Source organism: Sycon ciliatum, chromosome 4 (genome assembly GCF_964019385.1).
Source record: "Sycon ciliatum chromosome 4, ocSycCili1.1, whole genome shotgun sequence".
Lineage (NCBI taxonomy): Eukaryota > Metazoa > Porifera > Calcarea > Leucosolenida > Sycettidae > Sycon > Sycon ciliatum.
The window spans coordinates 2,490,815-2,503,913 of record NC_088646.1 but is presented as its reverse complement, the minus strand read 5'-3'; the positions used below and the strand labels follow the sequence as shown (position 1 = coordinate 2,503,913).

Below are 13,099 nucleotides of genomic sequence, written 5' to 3'. Positions count from 1 at the left end.
TGACCTCAACTGCGGATTTCATCAACTTGGTAGAAGGTTTGCCTGTGCGGGACGATCATTTATAATTGAGTATAGATGTGACCAGCCTTTACTACACCAACATCCCCAACGAGCTCGGTTGTCGTGGTATATCACACACAGGTGTACAAGGTGGATGCCCCTCGCCCTTCGTACATGGTTATTAACAGCAGTGACTTCCTTGATGTCAGTCATTCGGAAGAAAAATGAGTTTGTGTATGGTAACGATGTGTTTCGGCAGATCCAAGGGACTGCCATGGGTTCGCCTGCAGCAGTGGTCTACTGTAAGACCTGTTATTATAACGAGTCGCAAATTTAACGATTGTCCAAAATTCATAGGTTAACGAGAAGACATGTTAACGATCTTGCAGTATTTTGCCATATCCACACACAACATATATGAAGCAGTACGGCCTCAACGGATCTTATTATAACGAAGAAATGTCATCCGTTAAAACGTTAGATTGACTTCCTCGTTATATATACATGTCTCACAGTATGCCGACATTGTTATGCTGTATTTGGAGAATCGGTACGTTTTGCCGATCTTAGAGGGGGAGGGTTTAGATGTTCAGGTTTATAGACGCTTTATCATTCCATGGTTGCGAAGGTCAAGTTCAGCGCACTTTAGATAGGATTAATAAGTGTTCGGCCCTCAAGTTTTCTCATGAACTGGCACATGATGGCATTGATTTCCTGGACACCACAGTTTTCCGTACTAAGGGATACATGGCGGTGAATCCTCATTTCAAGTTCACCAATCATTTCCTGTATCTGCTTGTCGGTAGTAACCACCCTTGTAGTATGGGCAAAGGTGAGTTCACTGGGGAGTTGATCCGTATCCGTCGGTCTTCGACCCTTGACCACCACTACGAAGCTGCTGCCGAGCGGCCGAAGCAGGCTTTCCGGGCCCGTGTATACAAGCGCTCCATCTTTCATCTTTCAGACCCGTACACTAGGAATGGATGCGCAGGGAAGGTATGTTGGTCAAATTGGCATGGGTTTGGGTTATTTCTGTAGTTGTATACAGTGCTCCTCATTGTATTTACCTGGGCCCGGCCTGCTGTCCTTCGCCCGTTGGTCTTGAGGTCCAGGTGTAATACCCCTACCATACAGTTCGGTGGCCAGCGCGGTTGTTGTTACACGGTGGAACATCGGCAAGAGGTTGCTTGCTCGTTTGCCTCATGCTCAGTGTCCTCAGGGAGTTAGTATTTTCCTCCCGTTTGGATTTTGCAGTGTCTATGGTGTCGGTAATTGAGTTTTTGTTCTGTATGCTTTTCTGTGGTGTGTGGCTGTTGTTCACACATCTTTATTTGACTTGCTTCCTGGTGTGGTGTACCTTTTTGTTTTATATTGGTGTTGGTCTGGCTGTAGAGTTCTAGCATCCGTAGCTGCCTCAGGGGGTGCCACTTCTCCCATCGACTAGTCCGCCGGTACGTGGTGCTATATTACGTTTAGTTGTCTGTTCCATCCTGTACGGGCTGTGTCCTGCTGACCACACAGTCTGGGTCTCCATACTTTGCATGTTCTCATCGTGTGTAGTGTTCACACGTACATATATGGACTGTCACACCCATAATTATGTTGTACATGTGGCTGCACGTGTTGTCTCTTTGTCGTACCTGCTGCTGTATTTGTGTCTCTGTGCTGCTGACCCGTACATGCTGCTGCGCTGCTTTGTTGTATTGCTGACACGTGCACCTTTTTGTGCTGATATGATATCGAGTACGCCACTTTTTGTGCTGATGAGGGCACCACTTTCCGATATCATGTTTCCTTTCGCCATGTCAGTTGTCAGTTCTCCCGTCGTCTCCTGAAGTGTAGTAATGAATAGCTCTCTCTCTCTAGCTCTAGAGAAAAAAAACACTTGACTAGTCCGTTTGATGTGTGACGTGGCGAGGGTATAGTAGAGGCAGCTCGTTCTCCAACCGAGACGACATTTGGCGCCCAACGTGGGGCTCAAACCCACGACCCTGAGATTAAGAGTCTCATGCTCTACCGACACATATATGCACGCGGCACCGTTTGTGCTCCTATCCATTTACATATGCTGCTTTCCACACCTCTGCTGACAGTCGGTACGCACCGACTCTGTACGCATGCACGCACACCATTACATTCTGTTGGCATCATATTAGTGAGGTTTTGCATTCCGAAATTCGGCAAAAGATTCGGCACGCGGGAGCGAGGTCGAAAATGCACACGAAGATGCGGCATGTTTGTTCGGAAAAAGCTCACTTTGCCGAACATATTTTTCGGATGATTTTTCTTGTGGAAGAGTGCTAGCGCGTGATTTATTCAAAGAGGTTTCTTATCTTGGCATGGCTTCGCAGGCGTCTTTGACGACATCAGCATCGTCAGCTACCTCTGATTGCTCCTCTCCACTGCCTGTCTACTCTCTTTCGCCTGGAATGTCCTCACCGTCATCTGTGTGGCTGAAAAGACTATGGCGATACCCATAAAATTTGACTTGGCCATGGAGTTGGTTTTTCTGAGGCGACTGAGGAGGCAGGTTTGGCCCTCGACTCTTTGGGCGCGATCAAAGTTTGTCGGAATCAGCAAGAAAAGGAGCACGGGACAGGACATTGCTGATGCTGGGGCTCACAAAATCAAAACACATCATTTTCGACTTGCAAAACAAACGTCGGTGCGAAAATTCGACATTTTGATGTTCGACAAATGACCAAAGAACGCAGAGCCGAAATTCGGAATGCAAAACCTCACTATTGCGGAGCTTTCCGGAGCTCCGAGTTAGTTGTTGTTTGGAATACAGCAAGAGAACAACATTACATTAGCGCTGCGGGCAAACGCCTGATCCTCGCCATGTCCCTACTGTCACTACCGCCTCCGGAGCCATTCCCGATCTACAGCAGTCTCTACGACGCTGCTGCCCATTTTCCTGCCTGGGAACGGTGTTTCCAAATCTATGTGGCAGCAGCCGGCATCTCGGATGACACTCGCCAGAGAGACACTTTCCAGTATGTGGCCGGCAAGGACATCCAGCAGCTCGTCCCTACGTTAGCCAACACTGGCAACGATCTCGACGGCCTCATAACCGCCGCCGCCGACTACTTTCAGTCGAAGCAGAGCCCCAGCATGGCCCGCTTCCACTTCCGGCAGGTCACCCAGCAGCCTGGCGAAACGTTAGACACGTTTTATACTCGTTTGCTGGCATCGGCAACGACCTGCAGCTTCGCCGACGATGCCCAGAAGAACGTGGCTCTCTGTGATCAAATTGTGGCAGGATGCACGTCCAATCCACTCCGCAGAAAACTGCTGGAGACTGCGTCCCTTGATCTCGCCAAGGCGCTCAAGGCCGCCAGAGCATTTGAAGCGTCAGTGGAACAGACGACGGCGTTCCGGCGCACACAAGACTCGATCAATGCCCTCCGTCATCAGCCACCGTTCTACAAAAGGACACAGCCGCCTCCTGCTACTGTTTCAACTCCGTCGCGTCGACCGATGCAGTCTTCGCCACATCCAGCTGCAAACTCGTACCACCAGCCACCTGCCCCAGTCGCCACTCGCGCTCCAGGCCAGCGGGAATCCAGCACATCGCTCTGCTACCGCTGTGGAGAGCCAGGCCACCCTGAGTCACGTCGCTACGCAGTTTTGCACTGTAAACGTCTGCCCATGGGCGTATCGTCCGCATCCGAGATCCTACAGCGCACACTGGACACCATGGCTCGCTGGCCTCGACGGTGTGAAGAACGTCCACGACAACATCTTCAACTTTGGTAAGAGCGTCGAAGAGCACAACCGACGACTCGCCGCCTGCCTCCAGCGGCTCCAAGATCACAACGTTACACTCAACCGAGCCAAATGTCACAAATGTCACATCCTCAAGCCTCGGCTCAAGTTCATGGCTAGCGTCTACTCCGACAAGGGCATCCGCGCCTCTCCCAGCCACCAGCAGTCTGTGGCTACATTCTCTACGCCATCTTGCGTCAGCGACATACAGAGTTTCCTGGGTCTCACCAACTTCCTCCGCCGTTACATTCGTAACATGGCCGATCTCACCACGCCACTCCCTGCTCTCACTAAGAAAGGTACTGTTTGGCATTGAACTGATGTTGAGCAGCAATCGTTTGATGCACTGAAGAAGGCCATCGCCGAAGACTGCATGCTGCAATACTTTGACCGCAAACGATACACATCACTGTATGTCGACGCATCGCCCACCGGCCTCGGCGCAATCCTGTGTCAACGCCAAGACAACGGCCACGATGCACCTGTAGCATTCGCCAGCCGTGCACTCTCCGGCGTCGAGCAGCAATATTCTCAAACTGAACGGGAAGCATTGGGTGTCAAGTTTGGCTGCCTTCGCTTTCACCACTACTTGACAAGGTGATCCACAGTTCACCGTTGTCACTGACCACAAGCCGCTCCTGCAACTCATGGCCGTCGGATCAAGACCTCCGCCACGAATTGAGCGCATGGTCCTCCGCCTGCAGGATCTCAGCTTCCAGCTCCAGTACAAGCCTGGCCCAGAACACCCGGCCGACGTCGTCAGTCGCAATCCGCAGCCTCATCCCGACTTGCCAAACATCGGCGCACAGGAAGACACTGCGTACATACATGCCCTAGCTACAGCAGCTAAGCCGAATGCGTTGGCTCTGAAGGAGATTGCGGACGCCACCACCGCAGACCCCACACTGCAAGCCATCCTTTCCTCTCTGCAATCTGGCCGCTGGGATTCCAACCACACCACGGTCCGCCCGTACTTTGCCCTCCGCCATGAACTGTCTGAGAGTGACGGTCTACTACTCCGCAACGACCGTCTCGTCATTCCCACGGCCCTCCAACGGCTTACCCTGCAGCTTACACATGCAGGCCACCAAGATATTGTCCGCACCAAGCAACGGCTCAACAGCAAGGTTTGGTGGCCCAACATGGCTACTGAAGCCGAAGCACTCTGCCGGCAATGTATTCCGTGCCAAGCAACTCTCTCAACGACACCGCTACGTCCGGGAGTCCGTGCCCACACCACCGTCCACCAAGCCGTGGCAACGAGTCTTCGTCGATTTGTATGGACCCATGCCAAACGGTCAGCACCTGTTTGCCACTATCGACCAGTTGACTCGCTACCCGGTCATCAACGTGTTCAGCACGACACCCACTACGGCCGGTGTTGTTAAAGCTCTGCGCTCTACATTATCCATGTTCGGCTTGCCCGAAGAGCTAGTCTCGGACAACAGTCCTCAGTTCCGTTCTTCGGCTTTTGCTGATTTCCTCACGCAACACGCTATCCAGCACCGCCACACCCCTCCTTTGTGGCCACAAGCAAACGGAGCAGTCGAGTGCCTCAACCGTACCATTGGCAAAGTTCTGCGAACTGCCAAACTAGCTGGCGAAGACATCAATGTTGCATTAGACCAATGGCTCCTAGCGTACCGCACCACGCCACACCCTGCCACTCACGAGGCACCGGCAACACTCATGTTTGGTCGCCCCATCCGCGACAGTATACCCTGCATTACGGCAGCCGCACCAGACTTGCCTTCAGCTGCCCACCGTGACCAGCAATTCCGCCAATCCCAGTGCGATGCTGCCAATGCCAACCGCCGGTCAAACGCCCCCATCCTCACTCCTGGTCAGCGCGTCTTACGCCGCAATGAGCAGGCACACAAGCTCTCACCACAGTGGGATCCCAACCCCTGGACCGTGGACCAGATCTCTGGGTCTACGGTGACGATCTCCAACTCGGCAACTGGCCAAAGATCGACTCGCCATAATTATGTCGTTCGTCAAGCCCGTAATTGTTGTCACACCGCCAGCCCATCACCCACTACCAGCTGAACGTTCTGCCACCACACCTTACAAAATTACAACAAAATCACATGCAAGAAGTCCTTTCACTTTGACTACTGCTCGTTGCGTGACATCACTCCTCACCAAAGGACTTCCTGGGGATCACAATCCTAAACAGACAAATGTACGAATACCGCAACTGACTCTGTTGTTCTGCACGCCACGATCAACACGACTGCGTGCAAGACACAGCTGATCATCGTCGCTGTACTCTTCCCTGAGCACGTTACCCTGTCGCTGCAGCCTGCGACGGACATTCCATAGTTCCACCAACTTGATGGCTTGATGTTCACATTGACGTCGACCATGCGGTGTTGCCATTGACGACCTTCAACTTCAGGTCCTTGCCGTGGTCCGCACCATTCAAGAGATGGGCCACATTTGGTGTACTTTCACCCAGTTGGTCACTTATTTTAACCTTGCCGACTTTCCACTGCCGGACTGTTGCTTCAACAACTGGCGGAGAGCACATACGCATATCATCACTCTTCCTTGCAAACATCATTTCCGTCTCCACCACGTCCTTATCAGCCTGATCCATGCCTGACACCCCCAAGGCACTGTCCACTGTGCCGCCGGGCTGGTGGAGCGACGGACCGATTCTCCAGTGACGGTCGTCGTCCACAAGGCTGTTGGAGTGCGCATCCAAGATGTGCTAGAGCTGTTCAGTGCCGTGTAATGCTATCGCATGAGCTGATTGTTTAGTAACTGGTGGTGTTAGTGGACAGTATAGCGTAACTTGTAGTTCCTTGGTCTTTCTCTTTTGTATAAACAAACTAGTAAGCTAACGATAAACTAGTTACACTGAGACAATTCGACTGGCACAAATTACAACAAAATCACATGCAAAAAGTCCTTTCACTTTTACTACTGCTCGTTGTGTGACAACCACCATCATCAGTGTGCGCATTGCGCCTGGTTTGGTGCATGCCTGGTGGAATATGATATAGCGGCTGATGCAGTGGGCACGTCAGGTAACACCTAACGCATTGAAAATGACTCAACTATGACTTGGTTCGATTGCAACAAACCTAATGATAGTGGTACCGAAACATTCGGGTAACCGGAGTAAGTGCCAATTGATATTTTTGGCTCCAGTCAGTCAAGTGATTCAATTGCAATACAATTATATACGTACGGTGGAACTCACTTAGTACGTACCCGGGTAAGACATACACCTGCATAACACGGTCCTCTTTTGTCGCACGGATTTTCCTCCCATAAGCGCATATTCAGATGTGTACGGATACGACTGCTTCCTTCTGTTCATGTGATTCATTGCCGCTGTGTTACTGTATGCAGATCTCACTCAGCTCTGCTCTCCGAGCATTCTGCTTCCAACACGACTTCCCGAAAGGTATGTATGGTGGCTAATAAATTGTAAGTAATGCGAGAGTCTTTACAGATTCCAGTGCTCTCATGCCTTTTGCAAGTTCCGTTTGTAAGTCAAATGGAACATGGTTTGTGGTCAATACTTCAGCAGTAGTGGTGCGAGAATATTCGGGTGTCAAATTGCTGGGAATTGATGTAAGATAACGGAGAATATACCAACATGTGAATCACTTGGAGATATGGTTTGCCAGGTTCTGTTCACACTCACTAGGCTAGACCCTCTCGAATATTGTACAACAGTTTTGGCCCAGGAGTGGTAAAGGGCACGGGGCAAGCTATGTCGGGACCTGCTGTAAAGTCCGCCATACACGAGCTGTACGTCTTATCGGATGGGATATACCCCTGATATTGCTGATAATGAATGGCCCAGTTTCATTGTACTGCTGTCCGCGATATATCCTTAGTGGCATTGTTAACTTCTCATTACTTGTGGGGACGCATAGATCATACGTCCATCCAACACCTGCCAATCGGAACCCACCGACAACGCTGTCGGTTGGGTTGGACCACAATCGGTTGGTTTTTGAGTCCAAGATGCCGCCTAGGTAGCACACAGCATTGCTAATCTGATTCTAAATTAGCTGCGCAAATCCTGGCATACTGCCCGTAAATGCATCTAACTCCCAGGGTACTTATGAGTTGTTAGGTCTATGTGGTACTTGTGTCGCATTGGCAGCCACTGTTCCGTTCTGTATTTTCTGGTGTATGTTTCGTTGAATCTCCACAGAAAATGTGCTCGCGCATTAGAAGGAGGTGAAAGATGCACCTGCAGGAGAATACATGCTGAAGAGAAGGCAGAAACATGCCCGGATCCACCAGAACTAGTGCTGGCAAGTCAACAGAGGCGAGTACTGATAATGTTCCAGATTGTGGTAGGATCACATAAGCAAAATTGACACTGGGAGGCACGGCGGTGGGTCAGCTCATGGCCAGCGCCAGCTCCAGTGGATATCACGTGCATCCATTTCTAGTACTATAGTATGACTGCTACAAAGTAGTGCGGCCCAAATAGAACTCGGGTCAATTGCCGAAGAACTGGGGGGGGGGGGGGCATGTGTCAATGAATGGTAATAACTCCGGAAATCATGCTGGTGTATCGAGGGCGTGGGCCAATGAAGTGCTGGATTGATGGTGGACGACTGTACTGCAATCTTGGCTGGTTCCACTATCGCAGAGACAGCACTTCCTGGTGCAACCACCCTATCCTGCAATCTATAATTATTATAATTATTATAAGAGATTTGTGTGAACGATTTTAGCATGATGCAAGTCAGCTTATTGTGCTGGGGGCCTGGCTACATGTCACTATAGCTTTTTATAGACTCGATCACCGCATTATGCTGCCTTGCGTTGACTTGATTGAGCACTCTTTTTGGTTAGTGTCAAAGGTATATGTAATATGTATCTGCCTTCGTGCAAAGCTCTCTTTGTGCGTGTCTTGCAGATAGCTCGCTGAATTTGATGCTTTGAGCCATTTTCAAATTGCTTTTTTTGTTCATTTCATATAGACCGTATTGTCATTTGTTTAACCTCCCGCTCTGAGCTCCACTGATGGGACCTAAAAAGGCTGAAACAGCTGTCTGGAGATTGAGCGTCAGTATTATGGATTTAGAATACACGATCTGGGGACAGCACTAGTACTTTCTAGCTGTTTCGTCCTTTGTGGACACATCAGCGAATCACGGAGAAATAACTCTTAACTAAGGATGAACCTAGCAGCCATGAAAATAGATAAATAATGCCTCCAAGCCAGAATTGTAGGCTACATGTGTAGGCCCGAATGTGCCTTGCCCGAGTGCTGAAACTGATAAGTCATTGAGATACGCATAGAACATCTGGCAAAGGAACTACTAAAGCCCCCACAAGCACGGTATTCTACTTCAACAAGGAAGAATTTTGAAAGCATGCACAGCCCTACATGTATAATGTTGGTATAGGTAAGCCTTGTTTGATAAATTAACATGACAAGGCGGGGGACGCACTGTGTTAAAAAACAGTGCTCCTGATACACTAGTGTGTCCTCGGCTTTGTCACATGCTGTCAACCGATCAACACATACAACGTTGCATGCAAAAACGGCTGCAGCCTCGAAGTACGGAGTGCTATTTTGGAAAATGCTAGATATACAGCCTGTACTTATACAGGTGTTCTATCAACTAGTGCCATTGTGACAACGGTAGCTGAATGATACATGTACATAAACCCAGGGTCATCATTGCAAGAACCTCTGGGTCTAAGCCCGAAGTAACATTCAACTACATGACTGTATGCACCATCATGTATACGCAATCTTCGTAGTAACTGAGTCTACCCCTCACCCACTACTGCCACTGTGACCACAATTGCGCACAAACAGAGGACCTTAGAGGACCTACTTCTAACTACAGTGCTGGCCAAAGAAATCCAATCTTATGAATAAAATTTCACCGGGCGCTACGCAGCCCTAGTAGTAAACATACTGGACCGGTCTGTTCTCTCGAACGCGGCGCTACTTTATTAACGAGGTTGGATTTCTCTGGCCAGCACTGTACAAAATACACACATGCACACACAACACTGCTAGGCTTTCCACCACCACACTAGGTTTTGAAACCGAAGAGTGGCAAAATTCAGGGCCAGACTAGAAAATCTGGGGAGACCTGATGGTTTTTTAAAGCAAAACACAGCCAGCACTCTGCAGCCTCACGCAGGTTTTCCCGAGTGCACAAAATTAAAAGTTGTTGAGGCACCACGAATACAGTCGGGCGTCACAGACCGTGGGACCCAGGAATGTACGTGTATACCTCTAGGAACACCACAGCCAATAACGTTTTAAAAAGAAACGCAGTGTCAATAGACTCAAGTCTCTGCTTTTCTGGAATACAGATTCTGCTACACACGTATTGCTCACTATCCAGTGGGATGTGCATCTAAGAAAGTGGTACAAGAAGTCAAGGAACTAAGCCTAAGGCCAGATTGCTGAAAGGTTTTGTATAACTGACGAGCCTGACCCCTTGGAAACAACAGCCGTGGATGCATGGCTCTACTGTAATAAATGTACAGGTACACAAACAATTTGAATGCAGAAATAACACTGTGACAACAAACAGGGAGAGGTGTAGGAAAATATACTCGGCCCCTAGTGAATTTGCTTGTGTATTAGCTTGAAAACTTTGGGTACACTTGTTGAGAGACCTAACTGCATGCAGCTAAAATATGGAGTGCCGTTGTCACCGACGACTTTTTCAGTGAAGTTGCGGCTAACATCTTCTCAGGTATTCCCGGGTCTTCGCTAAGGCCGTAAGGGTGATTGATATCATGTGCGTCTTCTATTGCTGATGTCGCTACACTCGATGGTGGTGCTGATGTACTGATTGTGGTGGAAGATATTGAGATACCATATGTCTCGAACCTTTTCGCCAAGTCTCCGCGGCCATCTCGCAAGAGGGTCGGGAGCACCACAACTGCAACGCCACAGATCCAAGGATCGATTCTCGGACAAAACATTCTTCAGATTGCCAAAGGTCCCCAGTGCTTGGCAATACTGGCCTGTACAGCATGAACACACCACACATACGCCCACACACCATGTACCATGTAAACGCCCGTTGCAGGAGAAGCACGCAAATCTGCAAATGAATTGGATGTGCACCCACAGATTTTCTCGTATAGGAAAAATAGCTGATCTGAATCTGAATAAAACAGATCAAAACTAGTGCCAGATAACAGTCTAATCCGCGCAAGGCAACTGGCGCAGCCATGTGAATCTCGAGCAAAATGAACAAACATGTCCCCAATTATCAGCAAACGGGTGTGCGTTACAGGATTGGCCTGGCAACTTCAAACAGGCACAATCCACTAACGTGGTGCCCCGTCAACTTCAACGGGAACACACCGATACGAACACAGCCCCACAACAGCAAAACGGGAACGCCAGACATGCATACATGGCATTCCCAAAAGCAGATACTTGGAGTCAAATTCATCCATCACACAGTTTGTTAGGGCTGAATTTTACAGTGACAATAGCAAATCCCACCTAAGGCACATGTGATGAGATCTGTACACCAACTATAGTCACAGAATCAATGCACATTAATAGAGCATAAGAACTCACTTGCGCTCATACCCTGTCACGTAGAGATGCTACTCTACGTGTACTGTTCCGATGTCCATTGGGGTGGTATGCCGGCCACTTGCCAGATGTAGAGCTTTTAAGCCGTACTTTGCCACCGTCTGCTTGCCGTATCACCACCTCACTTGCAACTCTGGATTCCAGGACTGTCGCTCCAACAATGGGCATGGAGCGGGAGCTAACCTGATAACAGTTGAGAGCGTGACAGAGTATCATATTTAAATAAGGCCGAGTAAGGTGGATCCCTTTGGCAAAAGTGAACACAGGCTTGGTGCTACAGGCATGGGCTGTCATGTGCCGGAATAGCCAATACCGGGCATGTTTCGTCGACAGTAGATGGAACTGCGACGGCTCCACCGTATATGGCCGTGTCTTAGTGACCTTCAGGCGCAACGTGACCAAGTCAGGTGCGAGACTCCCAGCCTCCCACACAAATACTCTTTGGCTGTCAAACGAGTGAATACTAGTACAGTGCGCATCGGTTATAGTGTGGTCGTATACAAGAATATACCGCCTACAAGAATGAACACTCATTTTTTCATAATCATAACACATATTTTATGTGTATATTTATTCTTACAAGCAGTATTATCGCATAGTAGAATATATCGGCCCTAAGAATGGATTTTGTGTAGCAAAATATGCCAGATTAGTGCAAAGTGTATCGCCTGTAGTAATAAAATCTGTGCTCTGTGCATAAAAAAGAGAGGATTTAAGAACGCACCCTAAAAAAGTGCTGAAAAAGTGTTGAAAAATGCCATCATGTGTATGATAGAATATAGATTATTCGTTCGATGGAGGGCGAAATTATTCGATAGATTATTCGTTCGAAGAATCCGTGTTCGGTTTAAACACTAGAAGAAAGTGTCTGCTCGGCACATCTCTTTTGTACAGTCAAGAGATATTAGCATATTTGGAGGAGGTGGTAGCCTAAAACAGGCTCGACAAAAGTTACCGGCTTATGCCAACAACTCAGTGTTCTGGTAGAGTAGACGGTTCGATACCGGAACGCCTTGACAGCCAAATTTGTATAGACCCAAACCGATCATCAGCGTTGATTTTTCACTCGAAATATGTTTGTGGAAGGAAACTGGCATGTTGAAGTTTGCTCTGGGGCCAGAGTCAATCGAACTGAGCCACTCCTTTGTGTTGACCCATTGCCTCCAAGTTGCCCAATTTTTCGCTTCAAAAAAGTTCAAATCAGAGGTGGTGTAATAGGTGTATGTATGCTACGACCTGAATATTCACTATTCGTATTTCCCGCTCGTTCCCCTTGGCAATGAGCCACTCACATAGAAGAGCGCATGCTCCAGGTTCTGTTCTGTTCTAGTCTAGTCTTGAGTTGTCGTTGTCCTGTTCTCCTTCTGTCTACACTCTTATCGAATACAGTCAGACCTCGCTTATCCGGTCCTCGTTTATCCGGATCCCTCGCCATCCGGAAGAAAATCGCTGGTTACCGATGTGCAGCATATGTTATGCATACAACATAACCGGACCTCGCGATCCGCATACCGGTGCATGATTTTGTGTACAAACTGGTTGAAATGTGTACAAAAAGCTTCGTCGTATCCGGTTGCATGTGCCTTGCAGAAGCTAGAATCAGGGAGTTGCACAGGCAAATGAGGTCCTTCATGCTGGGTGCATGTGGACAGCACTCAGTTGCATGCACTTGTCATTTTTCTCGCTTGTTTTACATACTGTGCACGCTAGTTGCACTGCATAGGACCCGTCTACATGTGTGTACGATGTCACTGCTTTTGATAT

General features: G+C 48.8%; 1 protein-coding gene and 1 long non-coding RNA gene across 2 annotated transcripts; one reads left to right on the top strand and one right to left on the bottom strand.

The window, feature by feature from the left end:
• The first annotated feature begins 628 nt into the window (after window positions 1-628).
• Window positions 629-8,115, top strand: LOC135813884 (uncharacterized). Its single transcript, XM_065326906.1, has 4 exons — window positions 629-996; window positions 1,393-1,451; window positions 7,132-7,186; window positions 7,949-8,115. Exons 1-4 carry the CDS (start codon window positions 748-750, stop codon window positions 7,976-7,978), a joined length of 393 nt encoding a protein of 130 aa, XP_065182978.1. The 5' UTR covers window positions 629-747; the 3' UTR covers window positions 7,979-8,115.
• Window positions 8,116-9,991: 1,876 nt separating this feature from the next.
• On the bottom strand, window positions 9,992-11,618 carry LOC135813594 (uncharacterized). Its single transcript, XR_010553029.1, has 2 exons — window positions 11,318-11,618; window positions 9,992-10,749 (listed from the first exon to the last, which is right to left on the bottom strand). It is a non-coding gene; the product is annotated as an uncharacterized LOC135813594 (long non-coding RNA).
• Between the last annotated feature and the right edge of the window lie 1,481 nt (window positions 11,619-13,099).